General features: G+C 43.6%; 1 protein-coding gene across 2 annotated transcripts in view; it reads right to left on the bottom strand.

Annotated features, from left to right (window-relative positions):
- Positions 1–21,773, bottom strand: part of STRIP2 (striatin interacting protein 2) — an 86,911-nt gene that overhangs the window by 4,401 nt on the left and 60,737 nt on the right. For both annotated transcript variants that reach the window (XM_083183292.1, XM_083183293.1), the window contains 5 exons: positions 19,393–19,519; positions 18,012–18,112; positions 14,220–14,286; positions 10,573–10,677; positions 7,706–7,910 (listed from right to left, as the gene is read on the bottom strand). In XM_083183292.1, coding sequence (XP_083039418.1) covers positions 7,706–7,910; positions 10,573–10,677; positions 14,220–14,286; positions 18,012–18,112; positions 19,393–19,519 — 605 coding nt within the window. The remainder of the gene's footprint in view (positions 1–7,705; positions 7,911–10,572; positions 10,678–14,219; positions 14,287–18,011; positions 18,113–19,392; positions 19,520–21,773) is intronic.

The following is a 21,773-nucleotide window of genomic DNA, read 5'->3' as shown; positions in this document are numbered from 1 at the left end:
GCGCCCCACATTTTTTTCTGTCTATTCTCTTTGGTGTATGAGGTAGAGTGAGACAACTGGGCATTTGTAGTGAAGTGGACCAGCAAAAGAACCCATAAAAAAAATCACCTCCAACAGCTTCACTTGGGAAGAATTAGATATTTTCCAGATGCACAATAAATAGTACAGTGGGCCCCAGTTGTGGACACATTGCTTATACACAGTCTTAATAAGTGCTTAATATTAGACCATGAACAAATCCCAGGGTACCAATAATAAGATTTTCTCTCATCTGCTCAATTAAACAATTTGTTAACATAAATGTAGTAAGATCCTACTTTGAAAAAATATATATTTATAGGGTTTTGAACATAATAAATCTCGGTGCTAATTAAATGTTTGGTATAATAACAATGTGACAGATTGCTGCAGCTATAAAGAGGTTACCTTTAAATATATAGAAAATAAGCTAGTTATAACCATTTCAACAGAATGCTGAGGGGATCTGTCAACATGCATCATATCTACAAAGATATGTTTAGATGATGAACTGCTAACAACCAGTTCCTGGTGGTCTAGTGGCTTCTTACCTTCTCCCAGTTGCAGCAATGGCTCTAGAGCTGGGGTCCTCAAACTATTTTGCTCTGGGACCCCATCAGAGAATAGAAATGATTACAGGACCCCAGCAAGTTACTGCAGAAGGTCATCACATCACATGTGTAGTCAGCAGACAGCACATGTATGACAGCATTGTGGAGGCACATACTGATGGGAGGAGTCTAAAATAACAGACATCTCAACATATATTTCAGACCCCTTGAATCACTGACTGAGATTAGAAAAGTCATCAGCCTGATGGTCAGCAACATGGAGTCGTGACCCCATGCTGAGAAGGTCAGGACTCACAGTTTGAGAACCACTGCTTTAGAGTCTTCTTCTGGGTCTCAGTGGTGCTTTGAGAGTGACTTTGGGTGAGTTCTGCTTTCCAGTTATTATATATTCGCAATCCAGATGAATTCTTCAAGCAACAAAATATATTTAGAACAAGCATTGTTCAAACAATTAGGCTTCCGTGTCTGCCGAGAGCCAGATGTTAATAGCGATTGTATAATCCACAATGTGTTTGTTGTTAGTAATAAACTCACTTCCAGCAGTAAGGAATCAATATAAAAAGGTACAAAGTACATGATGTACTGTTAATGTCCCAAATGTTCTATAATCTGCCAAGGTGGCCCCAATTACTAATTTACGACTAAGTGGTCCCATTGCATCTCAGCTGCTGGTGCTTTCTATACTGCAGCTTTACAGAGGAGACACATGACAGTGCTAATCCTCCATGATCCACCACAAATACAATGTTCCACAGGGTTGGGTATAACATAACAAAATCAATGTCAATTCAACATGTTGAATTGATAATGTTGACCATGTCAACATTCATCATGTAGACCGTGATGAAACAGTCAAAATATTAGAATGCTGAAATTTTTTGCTAGTAGCCCAGTGGTAACTTTCCTTCTCCTGGTGGCTCCAGCAGTATCTTCAGATACTTATGATCAGACCTTTGATCCGCCAACATTTGGTTAGTATTTCTTGGCTAGCCCAACACCTCCCTCTATTGCCCTAAATCTTTCCCCCCTCCCCCACCACCACAGCCTAACCCTCCTGTCTACAGGATACTCCTAATGTTGACATTCGGACAGGGTAAATATTTGAACTGCCATCATAAGTCAACATTTTGCCTGTTAACATTTTAACAATGTCAACATCATAACCGTCTACATTGTGGTGATGACATTATCAACTGTTTTACTATATCCCCCTTCGCTAGGAATAAATACAATTAACTGGATTGGGTATCTTTGATCCCAATCTCCACATGACGAGAGAAAGCAAAAAACTACTACTGGCCTTGAGTGCTGCAGGCAGGAAAACTATACTTCAAGGTTGGATTGACCCCACCCCCCATTCATATATACCAACCCTTCCAGAGGTGGAACTAGCGAGTAGTGGGCCCAGGTGCAAAAAAATATGGGAACATATGTTCAAAATGGGAACAGTGTGCGCCAAAGACGGCTGCAGTGTGTGTGTGTGTGTGTGTGTGTGTCTCCGCGTAAGATTAGGGCTACAGGATGTGCGATGTGTGTGTATGGTTAGGGTTACAGGCTGTGGTGTGTGTGTGTAAGGTTAGGGTTATAGGCTGCAGAGTGTATGGTTAGGGTTATAGGCTACAGGGGGTGTGGTTAGGGTTATAGGCTGCAGGGGGTGTGCCTGCATGGTTAGTGCTATAGGCTACGGGCGGGAGAGTATATGTAAGTTTAGGCTGTGGGGAGGGGGTTGGGTGGGGTTAGGCTGCAGGTGGGTGGTGAACAGTTGGGCTGTGGAGGGGGTGTATATATAGGGTTAAGTCTATGGGGGATGTATAGTTAGGGTTAGGTTACTGGGGTGTGTATAACTAAGGTTAGGCTGAGGGTGGGGTGTGTTACAGTTGGGGAACAGGGGTGTATTGTTAGTTAGGCTGGGAGGGTTAGGGTTTGTGCCCCTATTACATTTTTAGTTAATTTCTTCGGCACCCTCCATCCCCCCACCCCCCTTTAATATGATAACACATTTTTTTGCCTCCAGCTTCCGTTTTATTTTAACAAGTTTTATGCAGCCCCCCCTTATAATTCCCAATGTTTCAGCAATGTGTAATGCGCTCCCCCCCTCCCTCCAAGTAACCCTCCCCTGGCACGGCAGCGCTGCTGTCTGTGACGCTCCGCCTGGAGCCCTCCGTGCTCAGCCTCAGAGCAGACAGGAATTCACTTCCTGTCAGCCTCCAAGACTGAGAGCAGCAACAGGCAGCCTTGCAATTGGCTGCCTGTTGGAAGGAGGATGTCACCGCCGGACACAGTATGGATGCAGGGCGCTGCTGCCTTTGCTTCTGCATCCATGTCTGCCCCACACGTACACGCACCTGCTGCCCTGCCATGTACCCACTGCCACCCGCGCGTGGCCATGCACAATATAAAAAAAACCCCATGGAACTCTGTCATGCCGGGCAGGCGGCAGCACCGGGCCCCGATGCACTGCCCCGTCTGCACCGGCGGTAGTTCCGCCCCTGAACCCTTCCACGTAACACAAGACAGATGGTACATGACAGCTTAAAATCCACCATGTGGTTTCTCACTAGAGCAGCTGCTCAGGATCCACCTGTTCCCTTGGACTGAGGTATTTTTACAATGACAATTAACCTCTATCAGATGTCAATCCTAATCTATGTATGACTATTGGACTCACATTAATGATTGATTGTATATTACAGCTGTTTACCAATGTAACATTTGTGTATACTGTACATTTTCAAATGTATTCGTTATAGTGCCTTTGATGTCTCAATAATAAAAAGTTATAAAAAAAAAATTAAATAATTGGACCTGTCTTAACACTCGTCAAACAGATGTGTCTCCTCCCTATAGCTGCATTATTCAAATCACCAGTAGCTGTTTATAGGAGACCTTTTATCCACTCCCAGCTACACATAGAACAAAACTGACTCGCCTCCTGTGGAAACTCCAATGGCCCATCATTGTGACAACACGTTTCCCTCTTACTAATAAAGTGTGAAAGATAGAAAACAGGAGCCTTTTTTAAAGTCACCGCAGCTGTGTGGTTGAAGTTTTGCCTAAGGTGCTGATAAGCCTTACGCCAGCCCTGGCTATGGGCAGACTGACTTAGAATTAAAGAAAGCATTGGAATCAGTTATTTTGGTGATTATATCCATTCAAGCTGAGGAACATCCTCTCCAAGAGGTCAATTCTCAAGATTAAAGATGAAAGAGATGAACAGGCATGGGTCAGCTGACAACAGTCTCCCAAACCTACATATAAGCCTCCCACATGACATGGTTTCTTGACCACAGATGAGAAATTGCTATCAGAAGATACATAGTGGACCATTGAGATCTACTGACAGCTTGAAAACACGTTTGTCTATAAAGAACTTTCTGACCCTGCCGTGTTCAGGAATTGTTATACCAGTTCCACCAGATAAAACTCTGTTAAACTTCTATGAAAGTTTTGGTGATGAAGCCAGATGGGTCCTTCTGACCATTTCTAAATTTAAAGAAAATTAATTCATATCTATGATTAAAGGAATTCAAGATGAAATCATTTAGATTAGTTGTAAATAGTATGGAAGAGAAGTAGCATTTGGAATCAATAAATACCAGCGATGTCTCTCTCCATGTTCTCATCTTGGATGTTTATAGGTGTCTCTTCATATTTGCAATACAATCTCATTTTTCAATTCCAAGCCCTTCATTCAGACTTTCCATGGCACCAAGGGGCAGGGGCGTAACTACACCTTTGCGGGCCCCATAGCAAAATTTTGAAAGGGCCCTCTAGCCCATCACTAAACTTGGGGCGAGATGTATCAAATGGAAAATGCGGTAAAACCCCGGTTTTACCGCATTTTCCAATGTATCAAAAATGATACCGCACTGAAGGGTATCGCCACCTTTGGGTGGCGATACCCTATAGAAGCCTATGGGCTTCGTTTCGCCACCCGCCGCAAACCCGCCGCCTCGCCGACCCCCCCTCTGGCTTACCTTCCTGAAGGGTCCTCCTGGACCCCAGAAGGTAAGCCCTGCCTCCCCCTAGTGAAGCAGCCGGACATCCTTCCGGCTGCAGGGGGGAGGAGGAAGCGCCGGGGACAGCCTGCATAGCTGTCCCTGGCGTGAGTGGAGAGCGTCGCGGCAGGGAGGTGACGGAGACCCCCCCGCACACCACATTCCAGGTATCGCGGGGGGGCCTCCGTCACCGCACCGCGATGCCAGCCGCATATGTTAGTACATATACGGCAGCATCGCGGCGGGGGGGGCGGCGAATGGCGTCAATGTATTTTAATACATCCCGCCCTTAGGGAGGTGGGGAGGTGGAGGTCAGAATAGCAAAGGGGGATGGGTATGACACAATAGAAGGGATATTAGGCATAAGTACAGGACAATAGGCACAGCACAAAGGGACAGGACAATAGAGACAGGATAGGACATTATTCATACGCATTAGGGACAGTACAGGACAATTAGGATGACAATAGGGATAGGACAGGACAATTGAGATAGGAGGGGAACAAGCACAGAACAATAGGGACAGGACATCACCACTCACCACTCCCTGCTTGGTCTCCCCCTCACATACGCTGGACAGGAGGCACAGGCAGCTTCTGGCTGCTCCCTGCTTGGTCTCCCCCTCACATACGCTGGACAGGAGGCACAGGCAGCTTCTGGCTACTCCCTGCTTGGTCTCCCCCTCTCATACGCTGGACAGGAGACAGGAGGTGTAGGCAGCTTCTGGCCTGCTCCCTGCATGGTCTCCCCCTTACATGCGCTAGACAGGAGACGCAGGCAGCTGCTGCTCCCTTGTTCTAGTGCTGCTCCCTTACATGCGCTGGGGGGGGGGAGGGGTTCACGGCAAGTGCTGCATTCCCCCGGCAAGTCTCTGACTCTCTCCCGCTCAGCCACAGCCTCACACGCTGGGTGGGCGGAGATGGGCAGCTACTTCTATCCCTCTCACATGCGCGGGGAGGGAGAGACAGCAGGCGGTGGCAAGCGCTGTTCCCCACTGGATCTCCCACCGCTCAGCACCAGTACAGGAAAAAGGCAGGGAAGTGCATGCTGTCTATCGGGCCCCCCCAGCCACCGGGCCCCATAGCAGCTGCACCCCCTGCACCCACGGTAGTTCCGCCACTAACAGATCACTGTCATAGCAGCGGTTTTAAGAACCAAAAGGGATATAGATAATTTCCTTATGTAGATGTGTAATTTGCTTGAGGGGTGGAACATCTAGTTTGGAGGGCTTACAAAATCTATGCATTACATTTGTCACCTGTACATTCAAACATTACATGTGCTAGATTTTAACATTTTGTTTTCACCACCATTAATTTCCCATTGGATTACAGATCAAATTAATAAAGTACATTTTCAATAGTGGGCAAACCAGTGCCTGCAAATTTTGGATTACACCCTGCTAGGTCACAGTGAAAGGTTTATGGGCAGCAAGCTATAGGGCATCTGCTGAACAGCTGTGTGGGCAGGTGCCTGACCTTTAGTTCACACTTCTACTTCCAGTGACACAGGCTTGGAGCAAAAGGTGCTTTGCACAGCTAAAAAGCTCCAGCGAGGACAGCTTTGGGTTGACTTCAGAGTTGATGGTGGTCAATAGGAGATTCTGTGTGACTATGATGACATGCTTTTATTGTCATTTGTATGAAATGGTTTTGCTCGAGCTTTGAACAACTGCAGATGTTCTTTTGGATACTTCACTTTATTTTACTTGATATCTCCAGTTCCAGCATACTCTCACCGTGCACGGTTTTCTCACTGCAACAGCTCTTGGAGTCACTAGATACCTGTAAGGTTATATCCGCTATGTACTGTATTCCTATTACATGATTATGCAGGAGATGACTTGTATTCTTAGAGACACGTGGGGAGTGTCTTATTTCATGTTGGGGGATGAGGATTGGAATCTTACGTAGCCTCATAGGGTCACATTGACATTACAGAAAATACAGAGGTTTATTCTTCATAGAGTGAACTACTAGTAGTTGGGTTTAGTATAGCGTAAATGGGTTTGGACTTCTGGCTGTTATAGGCTTACCCAAAATACCACAAGTCTGATCTACTGACACTAACTATATCATTAGGAGAGGCATTCACATGCCCTCTTCAACCCAGAGATATGCATATTTGGCACTGGTATTGGGGACTGGTATCAATGTTACACTTTATTCATATAAAGTGTGTATGTTAGCAAAGGTTTGCACTGCACATTGTTGGATGGCTCCTTAATCTCCCACATATTGGCTGATCAGATCAATGATAGGACATGACCACTTTGTGTGTAATAGCAGAAAGTACCTTCCCAAATTATTTTGGTGCATTAATCACATGTGGGTGTCCAAGCCATGTCTTATTAGCCTCTGCATTGTAAGTCTAAGCACAAATCTTGAAAAACAATAGTTGCCTTTAAGATGTTCTGCCCTTCTTTAGTAAATACTGTTTTCTGATCATGGTTTACGATTAACTGATATTGTGAGGTGTTTAATGCATGTATTATGTGTATTTTTTTCAATGTTTTGTCCATGTGCAAAAACCTTGACTATAAAGCTTAATTAAAATAAAATCCTATTAGCTAAGGAAGCCGATGATAGGTTTACATGTAGCCTCTGAGAGCCACCAATGGCCTGCTACTGACCTAGGTGTTCTAAGATGCCCTTAACTTAAAAAAATTAACAAGTGGATATATAATAGTGTTCCTTCTAGGAACTTCAGTAGGCAGGGCGCCGTTTCAAAGGGGGCCGCGTGAAGGGGGTGGACCGGGCCCGCTGTCGTCACTATATTGGGCAGTCCCGGGCCGGCGACGGCACAAAAGGGGCTTGCCCGAACCGTGCCAAAAAGGGGCGGGCCCGGCCGACGCAGTCAAGAAAAGGTGCGGGCCCGGCCATCTTAGTCACAGAAGGGGGCGGGCCCGGCCACTCCGAAGGCTTTGCACTGCCGGGGAAGCGCCGGGCTTCCCTGGTCTCACCTGCAGGGAGGAAGGCAGGCTGTTTTAGCGGGGCACTGCCAGAGAGGCAGGGTGCATTTTGCCCTTTAAAAATCGGGCAGAGTGCAGCGCCCCGCTAAAACAGCCTATGGGGAACACTATATAACAAAACAGGTAAAATGTTGATCATCGCTCACCATTGCCATATGCCCAGTCATCGTTCATTCTGTGCCGCACCATTTGGTAAATGGCAGACATAGTTTTCATGTTGCTCTTCCTCCACTGTCTTCCAAGGTACTTGGTCTGAAGCTTCAGTAGTCTTAACACATATAACTGCATCATAGCATGTTTCACTTTCAGAGCACGTTTCAGAATGGGGGCAGATTTAAACACCACCAACATCTGCCAACAAAATAAAGTTAATCGGTCATAGTACATAGTGGCAATCAGCAGCTTTATTTCTTTCACGTGGACAGTAAAAAAAACAAAAAATAAAAAAAAACATGGGATCGGGTTCTGTTTCAATGGCACTGGTCATAATATACATGTTATTTCTGTACACCTAAGACATGGCTGCAACATTGCACTTTAACTGGCTATTTAGAGTTACATGTATTTTAGGATATAGGTACAAACTAACAAAGTGTGATAAAATATAGTGACAAAGATAATTTAATGCACACTAGACACACAATTCACCAGAAGGGTTGGCAGAAAATATAAAAATAAAAGAGGGGAGGTAAAACAAAAAAAAAAACAAAAAAAAAAAAACACAACAGCAAATGTGGATTCCCTCCATCAAAAGCCCCAATTAAAACTGATTAAGAAAAAAAGGCCAATGCTGTTAGCACTGAAGAGCATTTGAACAACATTGTATAAAGTGTTGTATGGGCTGCGTGTCCTTGAATCCCGATGGCCTGTGGAATTAAATGTCTTGTTAGATGATGATCTGATGATGACATTAGAGGCCAGAGATCAGTAAAGCCAGCTGTAAATCTTACACAGGACCCTGGCCATGCTTTATGGGTTTTGTGGTCCGTCTTTGGATGTCTGCCACAAGTGTACAACCCCTTCTGCTTGTATTTATTTATTAACAGTTTCTTATATTGCGCATACATATTCCGCAGCACTTTACAGAGTATAGTTGAACATTCACATCAGTCCCTGCCCCAATGGAGCTTACAATCTATATTCCCTACCACATGCACACGGACACAGACATTCTAAGGTTAATTTTGTTGGGAGCCAATTAGCCTACCAGTATATTTTTGGATTGTGGGAGGAAACCGGAGTACCCGGAGGAAACCCACGCAAGTACGGGGAGAATATACAAACTCTGCACAGTTAGAGCCATGGTGGGAATCAAACTCATGACCTCAGTGCTGTGAGGCAGTAATGCTAACCATTACACCATCCGTACTGTATCTGCATTAGGTCTGCCCTTAGGTGGCCTTCATTTGCTCTAGAGTTGTTGCTTGTATACAATGCATGAGTATACAGAATCCCCTGCTAAACCATGTATTTCCATTTAACCTCAACCTGGCAGAGTCTTTGTAATGTGTCCACACGGTGACCTGCGCTGAAATGCCTCTGCCAGCAGATGTCTATCTCAATGTATGATACGTTTGTTGTTTTTGCTACACCTGCCCTTTGTTGACACATTTCTAGCCCTGTATTGACTATTGTAACTTATCATACTATAATCCTGCTTTCCCACTGCAGACCAGTTTAAAGTACTGGTAATCTTAAACGGTATTTAAAACGGTATTAGCATTCCCACTGCATCAGATTACCGTTTAAGTACCATTTCCATTGCAGTGAACCGTGTAAAATGCAGAGTGCCTAACCCCCCCCCCCCCCGTGTAAAGAGTGCCTAATCCCTCCCCCCCAAGTGTAAAGAGTGCCTAACCCCCCTACCTGCCCTGTGCCCCCACCTCCCCTCCCCTTGTACTTACCTGCACGGGGATGCAGGGCAGTGGGGAGGCAGCGGGGGTCCATGCAGGGTACAGGCAGTCCCAGTGCCTGATGAGAACTAGTAGTTCTCACTTTGCGCATATGTAATGAGTGCACGTACATAATAATGAGCCGCTCATTACATATGCGCATATGTAATGAGCGGCTCTTTATTATGCACGTGCACTCATTACACATGCACAAAGTGAGAACTACTAGGTCTCATCGGGCACTAGGACTGCCTGGAGGCTAAATAACGTTTAAGAGGCATTCCCACTGCCTCTTAAACGTTATTTTAACGTGCAGGACTCTGCTTTAAAAACGGGTTGAAATACCATTTAGCTTTAAACGGTATTTCAACTCTGGCACTTTCCCACTGCAGCCTTAAACGGTAAATTGCACTGAAAATCTGCAATTTACCGTTTTTTAGCTGCAGTGGGAAAGGGGCATAATTATTCCTGTCCTGTATTTACTTTTATCCATATTAGTTGGTCATTATGTTTTATGATGAAAATTTTACCATATTGTGCTCATATATTTGTTTGCAATATCCCATAACTTATTATGCTCACTACTATAAATATTACTGATTGATTTTCTTTGCACTATAAAATATAAAAAAATACTTTAAAATATTATAAAATGTTAAATGTATGTATGTATGTATGTATGTATGTATGTATGTATGTATGTATGTATGTATGTATGTATGTATGTACATTTTATTTTAATATGTGACTGGCAGTGACTTTCTATTGGACTGCCCGCATGATAGCCAGTCCCTTTGGTAGGTGTTCCCTCCCTCCGGGAGAGCTGGGTTCTGGTTAGCCTCTATCTGCCATACCGTGCAGCCCTAACTGGCTTCAAATGGCTGCAGCTGATGCAGCCCATAGAAACAGGTATTTTTCTCATGCGCAGGACCACTGCTGTGGGGAGCAGAAGAGACCAGCGCAGACCCAGTGGGGCGGCCAACCAGCAACAGTCCCCATACTACTCGCTGATGCTCAGGCATACATTAGTTTAGTGATTTCCATTATCACTGTGTTATAATCTGCAAGAAGGATTTGTGCCACCACCCTGATCTCCATATAGTAGTATGATCGACACTTACCATGGTGCGGGAATGTTTCCACTTTGTGAGTTTGTTCAGGATTCGCAGCAAATTGATGCAGGAGAACAGATTTCTCCAACAGAATTGGTTGTTATCTCCTGATTCCTGTAAATATAAGCAAGCACAACATAATCACACATTATCCTTTGCTTACAATAAATAGTGTGCACAATAATATAGTGATCAAGACAAAAATGGTCTATCAGCAGCTATACAGACATGCAGCAATGTGTCTTTATAATGACAATAAGGCGCCACTAAATGGTTTTCCTCATCGCATACAAGAAATGATCTGTGTCAGTGTCAAAACTAGAGAGGGTGCGCTTGATATGGGGTCCGTGAATCTAGCAAGTCAACCACTTCAGAATGCGGTTAACTGGTGCCGGCTCCTGAGATGAAGGGGAGAAAGCCGGCAGCAGCGCTAAGCTGCACTCACCTTCTCCTCGACAGCAGCAGCGCAGACCCGGCTAGTGGCAGCAAACTTAAACCACCCCTACCCTGGCAGCAGCAGCGCCGAACCAGCCAGAGGCGGCACTGGATTCTGCACCCCCCGCTGGCAGCAGCACCACTGGCAGCATTCATAAGGAGACAGCTACAGCAGAGTGGGGACCAGTGCGCACTCCTCGATTCCCCCCACCCAGCAGCGAAGCGAAGATGGTCAGTATCACCATAAGCAGGGAGACCTGCAGCAAAGGGGTGCAGCAGTATGAGGTCTTTTGCATTTAGTTCTAAGCTGGTGCAGGAGTAGTGGCTGCCTGGAGTCATTGCCCAGCAAAGGGGACTATGTTAGTGGTGTCGATGTGCAATGGTGCAGGGGTGGGATGTATAAGTGTATGGAAGCAGTGTATAGATGAGAGCAGTAGTGTATATATATGAAAGTCAATGTATATATGGGTGTATGGATTCGGTATGGAAGCCCGGCATTCAAAATCCCGACCGCCAAAATCCCGACAATGGGGGGACGTGGATCGCCCCCCCCCCCCTTTGTGGGCTCGCTGCGCTCGGCATACTAATTTATTCTCCCTCTATGGGTGTCGTGGACACCCACAGAGGGAGAAAGTTTCGGGATTTCGGCAGTCGGGATTCCGGTGTCAGGATTTTGAACCGGGTGTATGTATGAGTATATGAATTTGTATGCAGTGTATGTATGGGTATACATATGTAAGAGGCAGTGGATGTATGTTCTGTATATACAAGAGGCAGTGTATGTACTATATAGCCCCCAGCAAGCCAGTTGTAAGCCAAAAGACTAAGTGGATTTATAGAAATCAGAGGTAGATGTATGAAGCAGCGATAAGGGAGAAGTGATAAAGTGCCTGGTACACTTTATCACCGGCCAATCAGCTCCTGACTATCCCCTTTAAACCCAGCCTGTCATTTAACAGTCAGGAGCTGATTGGCCCGTGATAAAGTACCAGGCACTTTATCACCTCTCCTCAGTTATCACTGCTTCATATGTCTACACCACAGTTAAAAATAACCTTCACTTGCAGAGTAAAGATCACACTTCTAAATGGAACCTGTGTATGATACTTTGCAGAAACAGTAGCCAGAAGCTAAATCAGCGAAAAGTCTGGGGTGCAGCAGAAAGTCAGAGCTGTAGAGTTTGCACAAAGCATTTAAAATGATGACTACTATTTGGAGGCGTTTCAACTATGCTAAAATAAAAGAGGTAGGTTATAGGTGATATAGGAATTATCTCCAGTAATGCTGCACTGGAGATAAAGAAATGGAATGAAAATGCAGGCAACAGATTAATTTGCCCTGGACTCGTGCTAGTTTCACATGTTGGAGTTGCAGATAATTGGAATCACTCTTTCCCCTTTCGCAGGGCATCACGAGTGTTGAGATATTTAGGACTTACTATCCCTGTAAATCCCTTTGATTTATGCCAATTTCCCTGCTGTCAATTGATGACTGACTTTGCAATATGGAAACATCTACCGATTTCATATATTGGTTGGTGCCATTTGGTGAAAATTATTTATTTTCCCAGAATATTGTATCCAACTCAGATTTTGCCTTTACTGTTAAAAGATTACGATTTGAAACAGTTAAACAGAACTATTAGTAAATTGATTTGGTCTGATAAAAAAACCCTGAATGTCCTTGTTTAAACTGAGCCAGTCCCCAAAGTTGGGTGGAATGAATCTCCCCTGCATTAAAAGCTATGTTTTGGCTGCTAACTATCGCCATGCAGTAGATTGGTTGCGTAACTCTGAAGAATTTGCCAATATTAGCCTAGAACGAGCCTTCTGCCCCGAGATTCCACTTCCGAGCCTTCTACATATGAGATCTTCAACTTTTCCATCCTCTATCTCACATAATCTGCTGCCGCTCTCCGCATGCACAGCCTGGCGATTGTCCCATTCTAAAATGGGTATTTATTCATACAACACCCTTTTCTCCCCTTACTTTACTATAAGGGACCTCAGGGATCACTTGAGAATAGTTCTAATGTCTTACATTCCTGGAATCTCCAAGGTTTTTATTTGACTTTTCAACTTCTAGACCAACAAACTTTGAAAATTCTCCCATATAAAATTGTCTACAAGATTTATTTCCCCATATCTGTATTCCTTTATTCACAGGTTATCAAATTCTGAGTTATATAGCTAAAATACTTTCCAGATTGATGGATGCTGATAGACTTCATAAGGTGGATGTGTGCTACGTCAAAATCCTTGGGTAATTTGCTCCATCGCTTTTCTTTACTCTCATATAAAAAGACCTCTAGATCTAGACAAGATGCAAACTGGTATGGCCAATAGGGCAATGCTTTTGCCATCTATTGCTTTTAAAAGCATGCTTCCTGCCTTCCAGCGCATCAATAAAATGTTAATTTCTGCTTCATATTTGGAGAAGCATTACAAATTTGCAGCGTTCAATCACCTTGCGAATGAGGTGCGTATAGAAAAAATAGCAGGACTTAAATCGCAGAATGGCCTTGCGCATGCATACTACAGGTTGTACCCATGTGCAATGTATCTATAATTGCACACTGTACAAATTTGCAGACGTGCTATCAGGTTTGAATTGGGCCCACTGAAATGGGGAGGAGAACTGGTGGGAGATACAGGACGGCTATGGTCTGGCACATAAATATTTGAGGCTGCCCTATTCCTGCATGATTTACAAAGAAGTACTTAGGACAGTGGTTCCCAAACTGTGTGCTGTTGCACCCTGGCGTGCCTTGAGTCAGTGGACCAATACAAATAATACAAATAAATAAATTCTAGTCAATTTAATAGTAAAAACCAGTGCTTGTGCCAGCCAATCATAAATTATGTGGACAAACAGAAGCAAATGTTGTCCCTCACTACATAATTAAACCTAATGATGAAATATTGACACAAATAATGTAATTTTTTTTTTTTTCATTTCTCAATAAGAAAGGGGTGCTGTAGATAAAATTCTGATACTAGCAGGGTGGCGTAATTCAAAAAAGTTTGTGAACCACTAACTTATTATTGAGATAAGCACCTTACTTATTGTAGTAAACACCAAGCCACTTACTAGTGGCTTCCCTCCTAAACAAAGTTAATCCTGTGTGTGAAGGAGTAGATAGAAATGAAATCAATGTCCATACATACTGTAGCAGAGTACCTACAAAGTGCCTACAATTCTGTCACCTCTAAATTTCTTACCAGGCTTTCAGCTGTCAGTTCAGGCAACTCGTGGACAACACAGGACGGAAAGTCCAATAAAGAAATACTAAGGAATTAAGACAATAAGAATAAGAGATCAATCATGACACATAAATAAATGAAAACATTGTAAATGTCAACATTCATAAAACATTAAGGGCCATTTAGCTCTGCAGCACAACACAGCAAATAGCAGCAGTTTAATTGTGGCCCAGAGAATAACCCTACCGGAGATGGCTAGAAAGCAAATGATTATAAATAATCTGTTTTTCAGAAATTGTCAAAAAGGGGTAATTTGTAAACTTGTGAAAGCTATAACCCTGCTGTGAAAATGGACCTTTGTGATGTCATAAGATTAGTCTCGCACATATGTACGTGTTTTACAGATAGTTACACACATGCTTTCAGTTATGTTGCAAGCAATATTATAGAATCATGCAAATACGCAAAAGTGGACAGAAAGGTGGTGAACCGAATCAGAGCGCTAGAGTTCTGCAGGTGGGTATGGAATGCGTGTGGTAAACCCCGTACCACCGTGACAATATGTTCAAAGGTTGATGTGTACAAGACACATCTGTTGCATTCCAAAAATCCTCCTGCGAACTTTAGAGTAAGTGGATGAAAAGTAACGTCCCTATCTCAGAAGGAGCGTTCCTCTTCTCCGCCTCAGGGTATAAAAGCAGTTTCCCAAAGGTGGATATACAAATGGAAAGTAACGTTCCTGTACCGCAAAGAAAAGCTCCTCTTCTCCGCCTCAGGAAAGCAGGGTAAATTTCACCAATGTGAATTCCTGATTCATATATACCGGACAAAATGTGCACCCTGCACCACACTTTTTATAAAGAATTCAAAGAGGTACCCTACGTCCCTTATAAGGGATAGGCGTCTCCTCTTCTCCGAATTGGTCTTATATCGTCACACATTGGATTATATAACCATCCTTCCTTTATCCATATATATAGCCGTTGGTCGGGATATCATATGGGAATAAAATATAACCGGATATAGTGTAATACAATCTTATTTATTTGAACACACAATACACTGGTAAGACAAGATAAAAAATATGTACAAGTTCTGTAATAGAATAGTAGAAACAGCCGTATGAGGGGATTCAAACAATTACCGGAACGGGTGGAGAACTTGGTGGAAAAAAGTTCTCAAACAAGCATGGAGGGTCGGAGTCCCGGAAACTCCTTTACTTCAGGCAAGTACACACTCTTATTCGTTCTGGCAGTAAGGTCCCCAAATCGGTGGTGATGATCCGACGCGTTTCAACCGCCTGCTGCGGTCTTTATCAAGGATATGATAGTGGACTGTCCTTTTCCCTATTTATGAAGGTAGATGGCCAATCGGAGATGTGCGTCTGGTCGCGCCAAAAACCTCCGCTACGAGCAACGGAAGTTGTCACCGCTGATCCTGCCCCACTTCCGTCCTGTCTGGTCGTAGCGTCTTTGCCACACTTCCGGATTTCTGTCTCAGGCGTAACGCTGGTGTCCGGAGTTGTTCTACCTATTTCACACTGCGTCGATGGCGTAGTGATATATAGAATGTGTGCAGCAGAGCAAAAGGTACCGTCTACATGGAATACTTTTCTCCAGACAATAATTTATGAGCGATGGATAAAAAAGAGAGGGGAACATAATTAGGATACAGTCGGTACATAAAAAGTACTTTTAAAATCTTTGTTGAGACCAATAGGGAATAGTGTATTCCCTAATGGTCTCAACAAAGATTTTGAAATTAAATGGTTTTTATAGTTTTTCCCCATATCTCAAAGTCTTTGTTTTAACCAAATTAATTTTTTCATTTTACCACTCACTGTTTTAAAATTCATATTTTAATGTTTTTATATAAATTTTAAAAGTACTTTTTATGTACCGACTGTATCCTAATTATGTTCCCCTCTCTTTTTTATCCATCGCTCATAAATTATTGTCTGGAGAAAAGTATTCCATGTAGACGGTACCTTTTGCTCTGCTGCACACATTCTATATATCACTACGCCATCGACGCAGTGTGAAATAGGTAGAACAACTCCGGACACCAGCGTTACGCCTGAGACAGAAATCCGGAAGTGTGGCAAAGACGCTACGACCAGACAGGACGGAAGTGGGGCAGGATCAGCGGTGACAACTTCCGTTGCTCGTAGCGGAGGTTTTTGGCGCGACCAGACGCACATCTCCGATTGGCCATCTACCTTCATAAATAGGGAAAAGGACAGTCCACTATCATATCCTTGATAAAGACCGCAGCAGGCGGTTGAAACGCGTCGGATCATCACCACCGATTTGGGGACCTTACTGCCAGAACGAATAAGAGTGTGTACTTGCCTGAAGTAAAGGAGTTTCCGGGACTCCGACCCTCCATGCTTGTTTGAGAACTTTTTTCCACCAAGTTCTCCACCCGTTCCGGTAATTGTTTGAATCCCCTCATATGGCTGTTTCTACTATTCTATTACAGAACTTGTACATATTTTTTATCTGGTCTTACCAGTGTATTGTGTGTTCAAATAAATAAGATTGTATTACACTATATCCGGTTATATTTTATTCCCATATGATATCCCGACCAACGGCTATATATATGGATAAAGGAAGGATGGTTATATAATCCAATGTGTGACGATATAAGACCAATTCGGAGAAGAGGAGACGCCTATCCCTTATAAGGGACGTAGGGTACCTCTTTGAATTCTTTATAAAAAGTGTGGTGCAGGGTGCACATTTTGTCCGGTATATATGAATCAGGAATTCACATTGGTGAAATTTACCCTGCTTTCCTGAGGCGGAGAAGAGGAGCTTTTCTTTGCGGTACAGGAACGTTACTTTCCATTTGTATATCCACCTTTGGGAAACTGCTTTTATACCCTGAGGCGGAGAAGAGGAACGCTCCTTCTGAGATAGGGACGTTACTTTTCATCCACTTACTCTAAAGTTCGCAGGAGGATTTTTGGAATGCAACAGATGTGTCTTGTACACATCAACCTTTGAACAAATACGCAAAAGTATCAGGAATTCCCAAATTAGGAATTTGATCGGCTTTGATTTATGATTTCCCACCATACGTTGTTTCAGAATTACACACCAATAGAAGCATAGTTTCTCAATAAAGGTAAATGCAATAGGCTTGAAAATACATATCCCTATCCTCATAGGTATAGCAATCAACCATCACTAATTTTAAAAATAAAATAATAAATTCAATGTTTTATGGTCAACGTTAAATACTCGTCATTGATGTGGGGAGAACCAGACGGTTTCCTACCATCAATTGTATAGAACCACCTGATGCGCCCCCCCTAATAAAAAGTGTTATGACATGGTGGGTCCGGATTCACGTCCAGATCAATAGTCCCATAGTAGGTAATTCCAAATAAAAACATAAAATACTAATGTTGGGTAGTATCAATAGAAACGATGGGGAAGGGGGGGGGGGGGGGGGGGGGTGTGTCCTGCATACACTTACCAAATTGTATTCTGGAAGCATCCTCATATCTGATCCTTTATGGTATGAGGTTGGGTATGAGGTTGGGTATCAATGTAACTTTCCCACGTATTAAAGAACCTTTCCGTGGATATATATCTTTTTGCAAAGATGCCTCCACTTTTTATATTTTTACCGAATTAGTAAATATTTTATAATGCAGTATTCATTTGATTTGGAACAATGTCACAGATATCAATCTCATCAGTTATCTCCTAGTTCTAGGAAGACTATTAAAAATTAGGCAATTAATTGTTTAGTATCAGTAAATCCAATCTTGGTAGAACATGCAGCAACTGCTCCCACCTGTTCTTGGCACAGATGTAGGACATGATGTTCTGATTGAAGAATTTGAGGATCAGAGGAATGCAGTTTGCAAACACCAGGTGCTGGGAGACATATTCAAACTGCAGAACAGAAAGAGTGTCATTTCAGATTAAAAAAAAAAAAGATTTCAGTGCATCAACATCTTGCAGACAGATAAAATGTGTATCAGACCCACTGACATTTTATCTGACACCCTGAACCTCCAGCAGATATTGTGGCTATACACAGATATATCCCATAGTGTATGGCCACACAATATGTGATTGGTCCCCTGACAAAGGGACATTTCCATGACCTTCCCCACTAAAGGGACAGGGGAAATGTGTGTCTGTTAACTGTGCATTAACTGCCAAATACGGTTGACCAATTACCAGATCTATTGGACATGCTGCTGTTTTGGCAGTTCCAAAGCGATCAATATTTTTAGATTATCAAGTGAATACACAGTATAATTATTGGATATCCCAGATAAATGTATTGTAATCAAAGCATTATACAGTATGCAGTTGCCTCCCTTTGCTGTGATCTGTAGCAATCAAGCAACAGAATTTATCATGAGATTCCGGCACATATTAGTCCCTAGTACCTCATTCACATTGCAAATGCCGGGTCGCCCCCAGGATTTGGACCCCGTTTTGGCATGAGAGGGACCAGGTATGACCTGTCAGCACCCAGCATATTGCCGGGCGCTGACATCAGATGGGGGTGGAGCATCATGCAGGGTGGGGGAGGAGGCAGCACTGACGCTGCTGCCTCCTTCATAGCAGTGAACAGGATCCGGATCGCTCGACCTTGGGTTCCCGTTCAGACTGCCCAGCAACCTGGCTCCGACCCAAATAAAAACACTGCTATTACCCTGGGTATTGAAAATGTCCCTTTCACATCGCACGCTTATCCGGGTGGTTTGGGCAATATCCGAGGTCCACCCGGGATATTTGTGTGGTGTGAAAGGGGTATACAAAATCCTGTTGCTATTCTGTCTGGCTATATGTACTGCAGTTTCCAGTCATTCATTTGTAAACTTAGCAAAACCAGCTTGAAGGTATTAATTACATTATAAACTGCATTTTGCAACACGATGAAAGAGTTTATTAAACATTTTAAGCTCTAAAACAAGGCCTAGAAGACAATGGTTATTAGGCTGGAATGTGTGTGAATATATAAAACATCAAGCTGTCTAGCATTTGTGGGCTGCATACAAAAGCAGCAAATATTTACCCTGCATGCAATGACAATAAATGTATTTGTATTGCAGTATGGTTTGCCCTGGAGCAGTTACTTGCTTTTTTTTTGCTGTGCTCACAAATCAGAGTCAGCCTGTATTTTTCAGTGAGGACATGTGCAAAGTTATGCAGCTCACCTGGTAGATGTGGTTGAGCTTTAAATGTTTCAGCAGCAGCAACAGGAGAGCAGATACACTCTTCACAATGATCTCTTTATGCCGATTCACATCGATTCCCAGCTTCATGCTTTGCAGAACAGTGATTCTGGGAGCACGAAAAAGTAGACTGAGTGAAGTCCAACATTCTCAATCCTCTATACAGGATACATATACATACACAAATACATGGATCATCACATGGAATGTAAATACAATGATTACGTTTATAAACACCAACATGGTCCCATCCATTTAATCTTCAATTTAGTAAAAAGCAAGGATTATACTCACGATAATACCTTTTCTTCGGAATACTTCATGGCAGCCATTACATTGGGTTTATCCCCTTCTCTCTCCCAATTAGACAGGTAGTTTTTTCCCCTAGGACCCAGCTCCTCCTCTTCCTCTTGCTACATAACCGAGCACCTCCCCTTAGACCATAGTCTTTTGAATGTCTCCGACCCGATCCTAGGGAAAAAACAGAAACAGGGAGGGCTAAAAAAATATGGGCTGCCATGAAGTATTCCGAAGAAAAGGTATTATCGTGAGTATAATCCTTGCTTTCTCCTTCATACTTCATGGCAGCCATTACATTGGGATGTACCAAAGCAGTAGGGCGGGATATACAATACCTCAAGCTAGCGCTTGTCTTAGGACCTCACTTCCGAAACGTGCTCCTGCCACATCCAGGGCATAATGCTTGGAGAACGTATGCAGAGATTTCCAAGTAGCAGCTTGACATATCTCACTGGCCGATACGTTCGCCTCTCTCGCCCAAGAAACCGCCATTGCCCGTGTCGAGTGTGCCTTGATACCCTCCGGGACTGGACGTCCTACTTTCTTGTAGGTAAAGGAAATTACTTCTTTAAGCCATCGTGAAATTGTCTGTTTCGCTGGAACGAATCCCTTCTTCGCACCTTGCGGAATCACAAACAAATTCTCTGTTTGCCTGAATGAAGCAGACCTATCCAAATAAATTTTAATGGCTCTGACCACATCTAATGAATGCAAATTCTCTTCTTTTTTATTTGAAGGATTGGGAAAAAAACAAGGTAAAATAATTTCCTGATTTAAATGAAAAAATTACACCACTTTTGGCAAAAAAGAATTCTTAGTCCTCAGGACTACTTTATCCGGGAATATCTTCAGATATTGCTCCTGAATGCACAGCGCCTGGAGCTCACTAACCCTTCTGGCGGAAGTGATTGCTACCAGAAACGCCACTTTCCATGTCAAAAACTTAAGGCTTGTTCTGTCCAACGGCTCGAATGGAGCCTCCATAAGCCCATTTAGCACCAAGTTAAGATCCCATTGAGGAACCAAAGAACGGACCCTAGGCCGGATCCTCTTGATGGCCTGACAGAACCTTTTTACTAAAGTATGATCTGCCAGCCTTTGGTCTAATAGCACACTTAATGCCGAGACGTGCACTTTTAGGGTAGAAACTGCTAACCCTTTGTTGAAACCGTCACACAGAAACTGTAGCACATGAGAGATGGATGCATTTGGAAACTGAAATTTGCCTTTAGACCAATTAGCAAATATCCTCCAGACTCTGTAATAGATGGCCGACGAAACCTTTTTTCTCGCCTGGAGCAGTATCTCTATCACTTCTGGGGATAGGTGCTTCTCCCTTAGTTGCTGCCTCTCAATTTCCACGCCGTCAACGACAAGTTCTGCGGATCTTGGCATCTGATTGGCCCTTGAGACAGAAGGTCTGATGACACTGGCAGAAACAGAGGTCCGGCTACCGCCATGCTCTCTAGCATCGGAAACCAAGCCCTTCTGGCCCAATATGGAAGAACTATCAGCACCTGACATCTCTCCGATCTGATCTTCCATAACACTCTGTGGATGAGAGAAAATGGTGGGAACACATAGGCTAGGGAATAGCTCCACTCCTGAGATAGGGCGTCGACTCCGCACGACCCGCGTGCTGGGTATCGTGAGAAGAACCGGGGAACCTTTTTGTTGACCGATGTTGCCATTAGGTCGATCTCTGGCATGCCTAAGTTTTCCACTATGAGCTGGAAGACTGACTGCTTTAGTTCCCATTCGCCTGGAATTAATGTATTGCGACTCAAGAAGTCTGCTGCTTGATTTTCTTCTCCTGGAATGTGTAAGGCTGTAATAGACAGCAGATTTACTTCGGCCCAAGACATTATATTCTCTACTTCCTCCAACAACACCCGACTTCTTGTGCCTCCTTGACGGTTGATGTAAGAGACTGTCGTGACATTGTCTGAGAACACCCGCACATGTGACCCCTTTATGTCGTCCGCGAAGAATTTTATCGCTTGCCACACTGCCCTCAACTCTCTGTGGTTCGAGGACCAGTTTTTTTCTTGCATTGACCACCT

This window comes from Crinia signifera, chromosome 4 (genome assembly GCF_055691185.1).
Source record: "Crinia signifera chromosome 4, ASM5569118v1, whole genome shotgun sequence".
In the NCBI taxonomy this organism is placed as follows: domain Eukaryota; kingdom Metazoa; phylum Chordata; class Amphibia; order Anura; family Myobatrachidae; genus Crinia; species Crinia signifera.
Note: the sequence above shows the minus strand (reverse complement) of the source record. Positions and strands in the feature narration are given on the sequence as shown.